The sequence below is a fragment of the Cryptomeria japonica genome, unplaced genomic scaffold (genome assembly GCF_030272615.1).
Source record: "Cryptomeria japonica unplaced genomic scaffold, Sugi_1.0 HiC_scaffold_28, whole genome shotgun sequence".
Classification (NCBI taxonomy): domain Eukaryota; kingdom Viridiplantae; phylum Streptophyta; class Pinopsida; order Cupressales; family Cupressaceae; genus Cryptomeria; species Cryptomeria japonica.
In genome coordinates this window covers 661,674-676,745 of record NW_026728850.1, presented here as the reverse complement: position 1 = coordinate 676,745, position 15,072 = coordinate 661,674, and the positions used below count along the sequence as shown (strand labels likewise).

Genomic DNA, 15,072 nt, shown 5'->3' with positions numbered 1-15,072 from the left:
CAGATTGTTTAGGTTTTCCTTGATCTCACTCACATCCTCATCTAGCTTCTCAAGTTTGCGCTCATGGTCAACCTTCATAGTTTCCACATCCTGATAAATTTTCCGGATCATACTCATGATCTTCTCAGTTTTACTGGGCCCACAGAATTTTGTGAAAGTCTCGACAATTCCTTTAATCCCATCTTTTAGGGATCCAATATCCTTATCCACCCACTTCCATTAGTTCTCCCGACTTCTGGTAGTCTCCAAAAGCAGATTTCCCAGCACCCTCTCCTCCTTTTTATCACTTTTATTTTCCTTATTCACAAACCCCTATTTTTCATCATCCACATTGATAGGGATGTCCAACCTAATCTCGTGGTCTAGGACCTTGGATTCACTATATTTGGTTAATATTGTTATCTTTTTGGTGGGTGGTTCCAGGTCTTGCATTTTCCTGCTACCAGATTTGAACTTACTTTCTGCTCCCCTTCTTTCTTTGGTCTATACTCAGGGTCCTTCGTATCCTTGATATCACGCCAATCCATGGCAGTACCACTATCATCCTCATCCATCTTCGTGTCAGAGACCAACTGCACATCAGGGTTAGAGGAGGAAATGTGGGTTCTATCCTTGGGGGAGGGTTTCACTTCATGATCTTGGGCGTATTCCATAATCAACAAGATAAGGCCTTCATGAATCACAGGGTTATCCTTGTTTTCAAAATGTTTAACTAAACTATTCTCCAAGGATGAAACCAAATAAAAAGGTATGGAAATAAATCTACGATGCCTAAAATGATTTAAGATATTAAAATGGTGTGATAAAATGCTAGCATATCTACCATCCAAGGTGATGTACCTCATGATGAATTATGTCATATTAGCCTAGAGGGAGATCATCTCTTTCCTATTATAGCCACCATCTGCCATTTTCGTAACCCTTTTTCTTTCCTTTTCCTTATCATAAAAGGATCAATAGCCTCCTCACCCAACTTCTTGTCTCTATAGAATTTTATGCCTTTCATATCCAGACCAGTAACAGTGGCAGCCAGGTTTTCATTGACTTGAAACTCCGCACCAAAGACAGACAGCACACCCTTCTTCCAACCTTTAACAAAGCTTTCTGTAACAATGGCAGAATGACCATGCAGTCTCTCCAAAAAGGGCACCATCCCACTATCAGAAATTTCCTCCCGAGCCTCCTTATTCTTCTGCCACTTATCATAGGTTGTGGGTTCAAATCTATTCTTTTCACCTCTCATTCTCTAGCTTGAGCAAATTAGACAACAAGGCTCCAAAAAAACTAGGAGGAAAGCAAACCAGAAATAGGGAAAACTGAAAGTTCTAAAACTTCTCAAAGTGGTAATAATTCGAACTACCACCCCAACGGTTCCCATTCCATCATAATCTTTCATTATTAACTTCATTGGAAAGGCCGAAGATCTTGACATCATTTCTTGCAAGGTCGCACAGAGTTTTCAGGAAATTTTCCTCTCCTCTCCACCATTTAACCACAACGTTACCCACCTCCAAGTTGGCCAAATGATCTGCAAGTTTTTTCCTTCTCAAAAAATGTGCGATATCTTGAAATACTGCAGGTCGGCTATCATTTCAAGGCAATCCTTGATTAAGTTTGAAATAGTCCACATAGGCACCGTACATCCCTTAATGCATTTGACAATGTTAAGCGAGTCACTTTCTAGCCAGACCCGTTTGAACCCCTCCTTGCTCGCCATGCGTAGTCCTATGTAGGAGGCATTGGCCTCCACAAAATCATTAGTTGTGGTGCCCAAAAGGGAGCACCACCGTAGAGACTAGAGAAGCCAAATGGTTCCTCGCCACTCCCCCATAGCCAGTCATCCCAGGATTTCCTTTGGCCACCCCGTCGATATTAATTTTGATCCACCCTAGAAGGGACGGATTCCAAGAAACATTCTCTTTGGTATGTTTAATTTTATAAATAGAGATCGATATATTCCAACATATCTACCACCGCTTGATAGTATCCCATTACTCCTGGCTAGACTCAAGAGTCCAGGATCATTTTTCCCACTAGGATAGTAATTAAGAAAATTATCCTTAATAGCATTCCTTATTCTAATAGCCACCACAAGAGCAATGGACTCCATATCTTTGAAAACCTTATTATTTATTTCCTTCCACAAACCCCAAGCAATATGAGGTAGGGATAAGTTCCATAGAATACCAATCGCATGGTTGTCATAAGGGCACTTCCATTGGAACCAAAAGTTCTGAATAGAATCAGGGGGGGACCCAAATAATATTCCACGGGTTGAAAAAGAAGGCCTAGATGTCCCTAGCATAGGAGCAATGTAAGAGCAGATGATCAACATTTTTTGCTTCTTCTTTACATAAAAAACATCTATTACTAATGGGGATCCCACGTTTATAGAGATTATCAATGGTAGAGATCTTATTTTGCATGAATAACCAGAAGAATATATTAACTTTAGGAATTGAGAGTTTATTCCAAGCTCTAGCCCAAAAGGGGGGAGGAGAAAAAGACTTGGTGATGATTCAGAAAGCATCTGTCACCAAAAAATGCCCCGAGGTAGAACCATTCCATATAGCCACATCTTCCACCAGAGGATGGAATGATGATCAGGTTCAGCCAAGAGTACAAAGCAGCCAAAGAAGCATCCAAGGTTCTAAGGTCCACCCAAACTCCATTACTCATATAATCTGCAACCCAAGTTGCAATGAGATTAATGCATTTCTCTTTGAATTATGAAGCCCATACTGAATTAGACAAAGGCCCCTCTCCTGTCCACCAATCATCCCAAAACCTTATATTTCTACCATTTTCTAGAACCCATTGGCTTCCGTGAGAAATAATGAAAGAGGATCTGAAGAAATTATTCCAAATATGAGAGACAGAAGTCGGGAGGGAATAATTTTCCAACATTCTTTGGAAATCATGAATTTGGTATTAGTCCTTGAAAATATCGATCAATTCATTGTTCTCCTTTAAACATCTCCATAGCTACTTAGCCATTAAAGCTCTATTAAAGTCTCTTAGATGTCTGATATCCAGGCCTCCTCTATTTCTAGGCAAACAAACCTGATCCCAGGTGAACAAATGAAGCCTACTCTTGGATTTAGAACCTCACCAAAGCAATTTCTTTTGTATACTTTCATTCTATCAGCAAATTTGGCCAGGATTTTAAATAGACTCATAGCATACACGGGAAGGTTCTGAAGAAAAGCCTTAATTAATTGAAGTTTACCCGCTTGGCTTAACAAAGCTCCTTTCCAACCAGCCAGCTTCATTTGAAATCTATCAATCAGACTAGACCAGAAGGAGTCCGAGGTAGGTCCCACACACAAGGGCAGACCCAAATATGAATAAGGGAGAACACCCATTTTGCAGCCCAAAATATTGGCAATCTTCATTTTTCTATTCTCAGAAGTATTCATGAAGAAAATGGAGCTTTTAGACAGACTGACTTTTTTCCCCGATCCTTTCTCATAAGTATCTAGGATAGCTTTAATAGTATTTGCTTCTTTAATCAAACTTTCCCCCATCAGTAGTGTATCATCAACAAATTGATGGTGGGAGCAAATAGTAGCTTGGGAAGAAGGTTGTAAACCCCTCAAATTGCTCTTCCTAACATCTCTCTGGATAGTTTTTTCAAAAGCTTCACTCATCAGAATAAAGAGAAACGGGGAGAGAGGATCCCCTTGTCTAATACCCCATGACGCCAAAAACAAACAGACATCGAACCATTGACCAAAACCTAAAATTTGGGAGTGGTAACACACTGATTGACAAGCTAGATGAAATGGTTACCAAAACCAAAGGATTGAAGCACTTTAAACAAAAAAATCCAATTGACCTGATCATAAGATTTGAGAAGATCCAACTTCAACAAGAAGCCCGATTTCTTAAAGAATGGATATTCTCATGGACAACAATAATAGAATCCAAAATCTGTCTACCAGGTACGAAACCATTCTGATGCTTCGAAATCAAAGAATGCAGCAAATTTTTAAGCCTAAACACAATGATCTTGGTAAAGATTTTATAGATCGAGTTACATAAACTAATGGGTCTAAAGTCCTGAAAGGAATAGGCATCAAGTTTCTTAGGGATCAGGACAAAAAAAGGTAGCATTTAGTTCCTTAAGAAGAGATCAGGAACGAAAGAACTCTCTAGCAGCATCCACAACATTCGAACCAATAATCTGCCAAAAAGTTTGAAAAACATAGGGAAACCGTCAGGGCCAAGAACTTTATTACCTTCACAGGAAAAGTCTGCAGCTCTAACCTCATCATGAGATGGGATTATGGTTAGCTCCTTATTCATGTCTTGGGAAACAGTACATCTAAACTTCGACAGGATCTCATCTTGAGCATTAACATCCTGACAGCCATCATCCGAAAGAAGAGTGGAAAAATATATAATGGCTTCCTAGTTTAACTCCTCATGCTTATCAATCCAGCCATGATCCACTAAAATTTTATTGATTTTGTTTGAGGCCCTATGTTTGAGGATAGTCATATGAAAAAACTTCATGTTTTTGTGACCAGATTTGAGCCATAAATCTTTGGACCTTTGATTCCAGAATTCCTCCTCCTTAGAGATGATATCATGAATCTTGGTAAGTAACTCAACTTCTTTATCCATAACCATAGGATCATACCCCACATCTTGAATCTGAGACTGTACATCATCCAAATCTTTCTTAAGGTTTTCTTTTATCTAAAAAATATTGCTGAAGGAAACTTTATTCCAAAGTTGGATATTGGAAATAATATTGGCTAGTTTATTAGCCACTCTAAACATTGCAGTTCCCTGAATGTCAACATTCCACCATTTAGAAATATTGTCATAAATATCCAGAGCTAAAAGCCACATCTTCTCAAACCTTAAGGGGAAGGCCTTCCTCCCAGTCAAAGGGGATATAATCAGAAAAATCGGGAAATGATTAGACCCAATTCTGGACAACACATTTAATCTACAAGAAGCATTATGAATCCACTCAGGAGAAATAATACCTCTGTCCAGTCTGACTTGGATGAGGCCCCCCCCACTTCTTCTGTTGGAACAAGTGAATTTAGCTCCAAGGAGATTAATGTCTAACAAACACAGAGAGTTAATCATATCCACCAAGTCCTCCCTACTTTCTTCCAAAACAAGCATCCCATCAGCCTTTTCCATACTAGATAATGGGGTATTAAAATCCCCCAATAGAATCCATTTCCCATTTGGGAAAGCCATTCTAGCATTAATAATACAGGACCCGAGCATTTTTATAGCGTTTTTCCCATTTGGACCATAGATATTAGAAATGATCCAAGATGATCCATCAGATAGACTAGTAAATCTAGTGGCAATGTGATTAGGAGAAGTAAAGACAACCTTACCCAAAAGCCATCTAGGATTGCACAAAGTGGCAGTACCACCATAAGCCCCATTAGCATTAGCACAACTAGTTCCACACTCTCTAAAAATAACCAATTTGATCTTTTCCACTCTACAACCAGGCATTTTGGTTTCTTGAACAAGAATATATCTAGCTTGTGATCTCTAACTAGGTTGGATAGAAGATCATGTTTGTGGGAATGATTCAATCCCCTAATATTCCATGAAATGACTTTCATTTGACTAGATGGGGGGAACCAATCCCCATGTCTTGTAGTGTTATTTGGACTCCATAAACAATGGAATACTGACTATTGTTGTCTCTACTAATCACATTGGGAGGCCTCCCCACTACCCTCAAATCAGATCCACAATCCACCTTTTGTTTGTTTCTAGTCTTAACACCACTAGAAACCAGTGTTAATAAATGACCATTTGGGGAGTTCCTTTTTTTGTGCTTAGTTTTTACCTCAATAAACAGATTTGGATTATCATCATCCTGGGTCACATCGTCAGTAATGTTTGAATCCAATAAATTCCCAACATCAACAACAAGGTGGATGCAAGGATCCTTAACCCTATGAACCTCCGTCATAGACTTATCCCCATTAGAAATCTCCTCGGGCTTCAAACTTCCCCCTGCATCCCCCCCCCTCATTCAAGGGATCTAGGTTTGAAGGATTTGGATCTGGACCAACCTGAACACATGGGATATTATTCATTCCATCCATACATGGAGTGGGATCTAAGGACGGAGACTCCACCAAATCCACCCCCTTTGTCTCATTTTTCTTCTTCCAACTCCTCTTAGGCATAGGCTTAGAAGGGCATTCCCTGGCCCAATGACCAACTTTTTTACAATGGAAACAAGTAAAGGGAATAGATTCATACTCGACTTTCTAAACCCATTTGCCCAGCTTAGAGAAGGGGCCAATCTCCTTTGGCAAATTAGCAGATTGTTTAACATTCACACAGATTCTAGCATACACTAGACGCGTCTTCGCAGAGGTCACTGGGTCAACTGAAAGGAGCTCACCAAAGCATCCAACAATCCCAGCAAAGATTTCTTCACCCTAGAACTCCATAGGAAAATTTGGTAGCCGCACCCAAATAGCGGCCTCATTACATTCCCATTCCTTTGGGTTAAAGCCTAGTTCCCATTTCTTGAGAGCCAACGATGATTTGCCTAACATCCAGGGACCACCCGCTAAGAAAGATCGAAGGTCCTCCTCACAGGCAAAGGAGAAGGAGAAAAAACCATTAGACATGGAAACCACATCAATTTGACCCTTTCCCTTCCATTTACGAGACACCGAATCCCTAACAGCTTCAATATTAGGTCGAGGGCCAATAAACTTGCCAACCAGGACAGGGGTCAGATTAGCCATATTCTTTTCCACGATACAATCTGGAATAGAAATTGAACAAGAGCCAAACTTCAGGTCCACTTTATGGGGAAGAGGCGCAATAGCCTTGCATCTGAGGTTTGACCCAAATAAAGTAGACCATTTTCTGTTGTAGTCTAGAGATCCCGGTTTCCTAAGATTCTCCACAAACTTTCTGGGACCCTCCCCACCACAAGGTAAAACAGTAAAGTCAGTTTTTTCTTTTGTTGGTACCGGCAAGGTGTCCCCATCCCAAAACCCGTTGAGACTGCCATCAGAAGCTTTAGGTTTTGTTTCTCCCATGGATTACATCACGTGGGAGCCTCCGAAACCTTCATCACCCAATCTTCCCGCTCCTGCTCCTGCTCCATTCGAATTCAAACCAGTCACTCCAGTTGTTCCCGCCATTCCCACCTCTCTAGCTGCTTACATTAATAAAATATAATAACTTTATTTTTTATATTTCAAGTTTTTGTTCTTTTCTTGAGTTGCTTCCTATTTTAAATTTCTATTACTGTTCTCCAACAATTAGTGATAGATGTATTTACAAGTGATCATACCTACTAGCAATAATTAATTAATTGCAAATTACGTCCCACATTTCATTTGAATTACTTACAATTGTTGGCACATAATAAAAGTTCTAACTAATACTTTTACTACACCAATAATAGGAGCTAAATTTTTTAAAAAATTATGGATTTGCTCCTCCTTATCTCAGTCGGTGGTTTCCAAGAACACTCTCCCTCTTCACCAGGGTTTAATTCTAAGACTTTATAAGTTTCATTTGGCTTCAACCTTACCTAGTGGGGCCCGTATGACCTCCTCTGGTCCTCTGTCTTCAAGTAGCTTCTTTATAGTGGTTATGTAAGAGGTCCAGGCCTATCTTGCTTTAATCAATCATAACTAAACCAATAATAGGAACTATATGTTTATATCAATAATTATTACCATTTTACATAAATTCATTATAATTTTTTAGCTTAGTAATAACTAAAAAATCTTTAATTCACTCATTCTAATCCACATTTATATTTATGTTTGTAAAAATAAATGTTATTTTTAGATTATTGGCATTTTACAAGTCGTATAGAATATTGCTCATATTTTGTATCCCTTTTTACTCACCACCATTCATTCTTTCTAATTATGTAGAGTGTAAACTTCCATAAGACATTATCTTGTTGTAAAACATCAAAACAAGAAAATTGACATGTATTATTCAAAAAATATGTATAACCTATCTAAATGTATTACACTTCAAAAAATTAATTCATCTTGGAAACAACTATGTTGTATCTTCAACATTAATTATACATGGTTAAATAGGTATTATTGTTTCAACTTCATTTGCAATGTCTGCTTCATAAGGTAAAGTTTTATAGCTTACATTCATTGCGTAATAGTTTTCATATGTATTTCAATTTTTATAGGAATAATTTACTATCCCGCGGAAATGAATTATTTGATTGAAAATGCAATCAAGATGATCGGTGATGGAAACCTAAAGTTGCAACCACATTTGCAAGTATTAAGTATGGCAAGTTTGGGGATGACCATCGATCAACAAATTGATTTTAAAATAGACCTCTCTATTGGATTTCACAAGCAAAAGGATACACTTAGAAAAAAAATACAATGATTCCATAAAGTCAATACAAATCCCTAAGGGATCTACACTTCTACCCATCAAATATAGTTGCCATATTATTCGCAATTCAAGGTGAGCCACAATGTTTGATTGATTTTCTAACAATTGTCGATCAATTTTGTGTAAATTAGCAAATTCTTGGACCCACTATGTAAAACTTGTTGCAATTTTAGCCCTCCAAACTAGTTTATATACACAAGGACATGACATTTTAAGCTCACAAAGATTTTAAAAATTATAAAGAAAGTGACAAATGATACAAGGTTAACACTTGACTTGAATTAGTTAGATATTTTTTCACATTTTTTTAGAAAATCCTAATCTAGAGTTGGGTTAACGAATAATAGATGTGTAGGAAGATATAAAACTGAATTAATGGAGTTCTCTTATAAATATCTCAAATACTTCATCAATAAATGCAAACACAGATATCCAAACATAGACATGTTTTTTAAAACATAAAACACCACAATCAAAATATGTGATTTCAACATATAAAATCACAAAATTTGACATCAACCTAGATAAAATGGAGCGAAAAGGATCTTTTTTATATCATGTGTCATGTGAGATGTGTCTATCTTAAAACCACGCATGATCTGAGTCCATCCTTAATTACTTTCCACACCTTGACATAAACAACATTTCTGTCGGTTTATTTATAGCTTGTTCTTACCCAAGTTACAAATGCCCCTTTGAAAAATGTTCACTTTTACATTCAAGAAAATTAGGAAATCCCTGTCAAACTTTTTGATACCAGTTTTATACCTAAACAAGATCTTAACACACAAATTTATGATCTTTCCTTTTAAATATTAAAATGTTAGAAAATGCGCAGTTTGCATTGATACAAAGAAATAGCGGTCATGGGTTTTGCTAATTTGAAAGTTAGGAACCCCTGGCCAGACAATCTGAGTGTGGCGATGGAAATTCACGAGATACATGATGTGAAGGCGGCTGAAAAAATATATTGCAATCTGTGTGGGGGAGCTTGACACCTTCTGATTATAGTCTTTGAATAAATACTGTAGTATTAATCTAGTGTCTGAACGTTAGGTTTGAAAACAACAACGCGGGAAGAACAAGGGAAGTCAAAGCCTTATATGCCCAATTCTCGTCAACAAGAAGAAGTTCAGGTTGGAAGATTGAAATTCTACTTTGTCTGCTATTGTAGTGCGTGATTGTCTGCTATTGTAGTGCGTGATTTTCTATTTATAAGGTGCTCGTCTTAAACCTTGTATTCATCCTCGAACGCTTTGTCTGGCCGATCATTGTTTGACATCCCAGAAATCAGACACAATTATTTGATTGATTCCTTAATTTCTATCAGTCAATCAATGGCCGTATTTCCATTGCCCCAGCTTGAAGATAATGCTGTATTATTACCCAGTTCCCAAACTAACTCAACGCAGCCTCAGCTATGTGACGTATGGAGAGATATACAAGGTGCCCATAATTGGAATGGTTTGCTTGATCCCATGGTGCCCAATTTGAAAGCTGAAGCTCTCAGATATGGGAATTTGGCACAGCTTTGTTACGACGCATTTGATGGCAAAAGCTACTCCAAAAACTACGGCACATGTTATCACAGTAAAAGAGATCTGTTCAATAAGATGGGCATGTCTGAAAGTGGCTACCAAGTCACTAAATATGTTTACGCCAATACTAATCTGTTAAATCAAGTTTTTGGTGAGAAACCAAAAGACCAAGGTGTTTGGTTGGGTTTTATTGCAGTTTGCACGGATCCAAATGAGATAAGAAGGCTTGGACGACGAGACATAGTGATTGCATGGAGAGGAACTCAGACTGCTGAAGAATGGATAGAAGACCTGAGAGATATTCTTGTACCTACAAGATTATCCTATAGATGCAAGAGGACAGGCAAAAACCAAGAGCATCATTTCGCGGATGGAGTACTAATTGAGAGAGGATTCCTGAGCTGCTATACTTCAACTGTCCGTCACCGTCAAGGCGCTGCAGGAGCCACTGTGAACATCAGCACCAGAGATTTGGTAGTCTCAGAGATAGAACGATTGATTCAAGTTTATGAAAAAGAGATGGACAATTTAAGCATAACATTTACGGGACACAGCTTAGGAGCTGCTCTTGCAACCTTGAGCGCTTATGATATCAAACAAATGCTTTGCACCAAGCATAATTTTCATCAAATTCCCGTCACCGTCTTCGCTTTTGCCTCTCCCCGGGTGGGAAATCTTGCGTTTGCTAAACGGGTGGAGGAGATTGGAGTGAAAGTGCTGAGGTTTGTGAACAAGCGTGACGTGGTTCCCAAAGTGCCCGGAGTTTGTATGAACGAGAACGTGGGATGCCTCAGCAAATTGCTGCATTGGCTTCCGTGGACATACTTTCATGTTGGCTTCGAGCTTCCTTTACACAACAATTCTCCATTCATTCAGCACACCCATAATCTTGCCTACTTTCATAATTTAGAGCTTTACTTGCATTTACTGGACGGGTATGTTGGAAGTAAGCAGCCGTTTTCTTGGAGTGGAAGAGATCATGCTCTGGTTAATAAGAGCTGTGATTTATTGCGCGAGAAATATGAAATTCCTCCAAAATGGTGGCAGGAACAGAACAAGGGCCTCGTTAAAGGTCCAGATGGCAAATGGACGCAGCCATCAGAAGAGGAATAATTCATGTCTCACTCAACTCCAGATGACATCAACGTCCAACGTTCTGCGCCGCAATGTCACCACAACTGTGTTGGTTATTGAATTATTCTTTTTATCTGGATGTATATATTTAACATGTTGTCACATTCATTATTGAATTAATTTAACTTCAAAGCTTAACCTTTAGCGTGAAATGAAATCAACTATGCAGGAGTTCATAGCTGTGGATGATACAAATTAGCTTTTGATTGTCATAGAAAACAATCACGTGTCATCAGTAATCTGATAGATAATAAAAGTACGCGTAAATCAGTATTGATTTTAATTATGAACATTGCTATTAAACAAGAGATAATACGCCTCAGCTCTGTTGTAGCCCAAAATACCTTCATACAAAATTTGTAAAAATAGTCAACAAGGGTAAGTTCTCAAATCTTTCTCTAATCCTCAGAATTAGTGACAATATGAATGTTCTAGTGCTATCTAAATCTACCGAGAACTTTAGTTGAGGATTGCATGTATGCATGCCATACTATCTATAATTATGAGATTACCAAATATTTGGTTTCTAGGTATATAGCTCTACACTAGCACATTTTATTGTCGCTCAATTGCACCCATACTTTAAGATTATACAAGTATACATCCAACACATTATAATTCTAAAACAATGATTGTCTAGGGATGTGACAATTATTGTGGAGGCTACTATGGTAATGCCGCAACTTCCCCATGATGGGGAGGCATTGCATTTAATTTATGAGAGCTTGAAGAAGACATAAGGGACTACAAAGAATCAAGTTAGCTTTCTTGATAAGGAACTAAATTGTGATGGTGAAAATATTGAGCTTCCTTCTTTACCAATCAATCTTATCAACTATCAACAAAATATAAAGGATGCATTTTTTATTCTTGATTTCATTTTTTGATTAAATCGTGAATGACAAGTGTATGATTTTAAGTTAGGAGCTTTACATGAGCTCAATACCAAATCCTTGAAATCAATTATGTATAATCCAAGGAAACTATAATACAATATCAAATAGCCAATTTTATTGGACAATAATTTCTTAAGTACTCTTTCTTTCTTATATATTTAATCATTTATTAAAATGCCACTTTTTGCCTAGTATTTTTGCAATCAGCCTACATACGAAATTTCATGGACTTGCTAAAGATGACCATAGATTCGGTTTGGACACATGCAATCTCCAAAATCTACTAATACTTTTTAGTTTTTTGGACTCGTTCCTTAGACAACAACATACAATGATAATATTGCACAATTATGAGTAACCCTTTCGGCTTACCAAATTTCTCATAGATAGATTGTTATCCATAGAATTTTTTCAATAACTTAGCAATATTACTCAATATGTATGGAGTTTTTAAAAAGGAAACGTTCTTTATTTTAGATCCACTTCTATTTGGATGGGAGTACAATAAAAAAAAATGGGAAGCAAATCTTGAACCTCCTAAGATTCAAGTTAACGTAATTCAACCTAGAGATCATAGAGGACTTTTGGAAATAGGACCCTAAAAGTTTCAATTCTAGTAGGATAAAAAATTTAAGAACGAATCAGATTTTTATACATAAAAGTTAGCCTAAAATAGAAATAAGCTAGTGTTTGAGTAGCAAACTGTAGGATGTATATAAATAAAACAATGATCTATTCACTATCCTCCTCCCCTTTAAATATTACATACTATAATGTCTATTTTTTGTGCAAAATGAGTATCAAGCTCCACTTGAAGGAAGAACCATAAAAGTAAAGGTTGGACTAAGAAATAAATCATTTACCTTATTGGAAGTACAATTAAAAAATACACAAGATGTATATGAGTATTTTAAAACGTCGCTATTTATAAAACTTATGGGATAGTATCAAACTATCAGAATGCCTCATGGAATTTAGATTTCACCTTTGAAGGACTCATAGAGCGATTCGAACAAATTTGTGAGACACGAGAGCTACTATCCAACAACAACTCAAACTGCGCAAAATTTAGACGAGAACAACGCTCATGAGTAGCGGATTGCACCTAGTATTCAAAAACATTCCTGAAACTAAGCACAATCATACATGAACTGAACATAACGTCCAAAGTGGGTCCAAAGTGAGTGTGAAATTGTATTTGTAAGCAATCGACTACACTACACTATCAAGTGATCCATGCCCATCAATCAATTGGAATTAACTTCCTAGAAGTTGCATTCAAGATTTATGAGTAATATTTCACTTAGCTTTCCTGACCTAATAGATCAAGCAAAAACACCTTGTTTAGATGTACACAATGTCTAGGCCTATGACGTTCAATTAAAAAAACCAACATTAAATGAGTTCCATGCAAATTATGTTTCAAAACTATATATAAAATATGCAATATTCTAATAGCATTAAATCCTCTATTAACAATGAGTATTTGTAGCTACAATTGCTAGATTACATAGATAAATTATTATTGCATATATATTAATTTTTTATAAAAATATCCAAATACACTATAATATACACACTAAAAAACACTAATAGAGTAGAAATATTCCTTGCAGCCATATGATGGCATCTCATACCCTATCATATTCTAGACACAGAGACTTACATATGAAGAGAAATAAAACTGCATAAAAAGATTCAATAACTATGTATACCTAGCTCGTGGTAAACCTGTCCACAATCTTCACATTAGCCAAATAGAATTCCTTAACAGCCATATTCTATGATTACATCCTATGGCACTAAAATATGGAGCCTCGTAGCACCCAAAAACTAATTTAAAAAACACCCAAAAAATAGAGTCATTCGGATGGCAATATAAAAGCATGTAAATGCACTAATCTTCCATTGAGATTGAAGGATAATTGCTTCCCTTTGCCTGACTATAACCTCTCCTACACCTAAACCAAGAGTTCATCCTCAATTTCCTCCTTATGAGATAGGATATCAGTAGAAAATATAGTTAGGCAGTCTTATTCTAGACTTGCTTGTAATCCATTAGAGTGACACCTTTCTTTCTAACAAACATACTGAATGATACAACATGAACTAGGAAATATGATGGTTTTTTACTAAATGATACAATATGTTACAAATATGGAGACAAACATATCAAAATAAAGTACTCATGAAATAAGTTCACTAACAACATATATGTTGCTTTCTAATCAACAAAATATCACCAAATACCTCAATATGAAAACTCTTCTATAAAATGCATGCAAAATATTTGTCTTAATGACAATTCTCTAAAATTGGGGAAAATTATAAAAAAAGAGTTGCTACATCTGAGGTGGTGTCTTACATAGGTATTAGAGCTAGCGGTCTTGCCAACCTGTTGGGAGACTACCATCTATTAAAGTTTCTTGAGTTGCATGACATTTTGGAAAACATTCAAACTTGGTATATTATTGCATCTAAAGAAAATTAGATTGTGGGTCACTTATCAAAATATTTCAGTGATTTGATGAAGTGTATTCAACCTAGGAAATTATAGAAAGAAAAGTGGAAATTTGGCTCTTAAGGATTGGAATAAAGTTGGAGTCTCCAATTTCTAGATAATTTTCTTATCAAGCTGATGTAATTGGAATTATGTTTGTCTAAGGTAGAACAATTATATTGCAGGATGTTGAATTGGTCCAACGGAAGCTTATGGAACATCCTCATGAGGATTAAGACTTGAAGTTGCCTCTTGTCTCAATGAGTTCTTAAGAATTACAATTCATATAACACTATATAATAATGATATAATGATGATGATTTTATAGATTATTATTAAAGAATTTCATGGGTTGTGTGGTACCAGAAGCCACTCTTTTTATAAGAGGGCTCAAAGTTTAAAAGTTATGGATAAGGTGAGATCATTTTTTAATTTTTATTGATCTCAAGTGCAATAATTTAATTATTTGAATGTTCCAATGATTCTTTACCAAAATAAAAAAACATCATGCATAAAATGTTAAGGCATCCATGTTTGCTTGATTTCAAATGAAGATGATGATATCTCTAAGAAGGTACAATTTTAATTTTTGGCCATTTTT

General features: G+C 36.6%; 1 protein-coding gene across 1 annotated transcript; it reads left to right on the top strand.

Moving 5' to 3' along the window:
* Nucleotides 1-9,740: 9,740 nt before the first annotated feature.
* Nucleotides 9,741-11,054, top strand: LOC131861602 (phospholipase A1-Igamma1, chloroplastic-like). The gene has a single exon (XM_059214952.1). The coding sequence runs from the start codon at nt 9,741-9,743 to the stop codon at nt 11,052-11,054; it is 1,314 nt and encodes a 437-aa protein (XP_059070935.1).
* The last annotated feature ends 4,018 nt before the right edge of the window (nt 11,055-15,072 follow it).

What these genes read in the sequence shown, in the direction of transcription:
- LOC131861602 (XM_059214952.1), top strand. Translation starts at nt 9,741, where the DNA reads ATGGCCGTATTTCCATTGCCCCAGCTTGAAGATAATGCTGTATTATTA.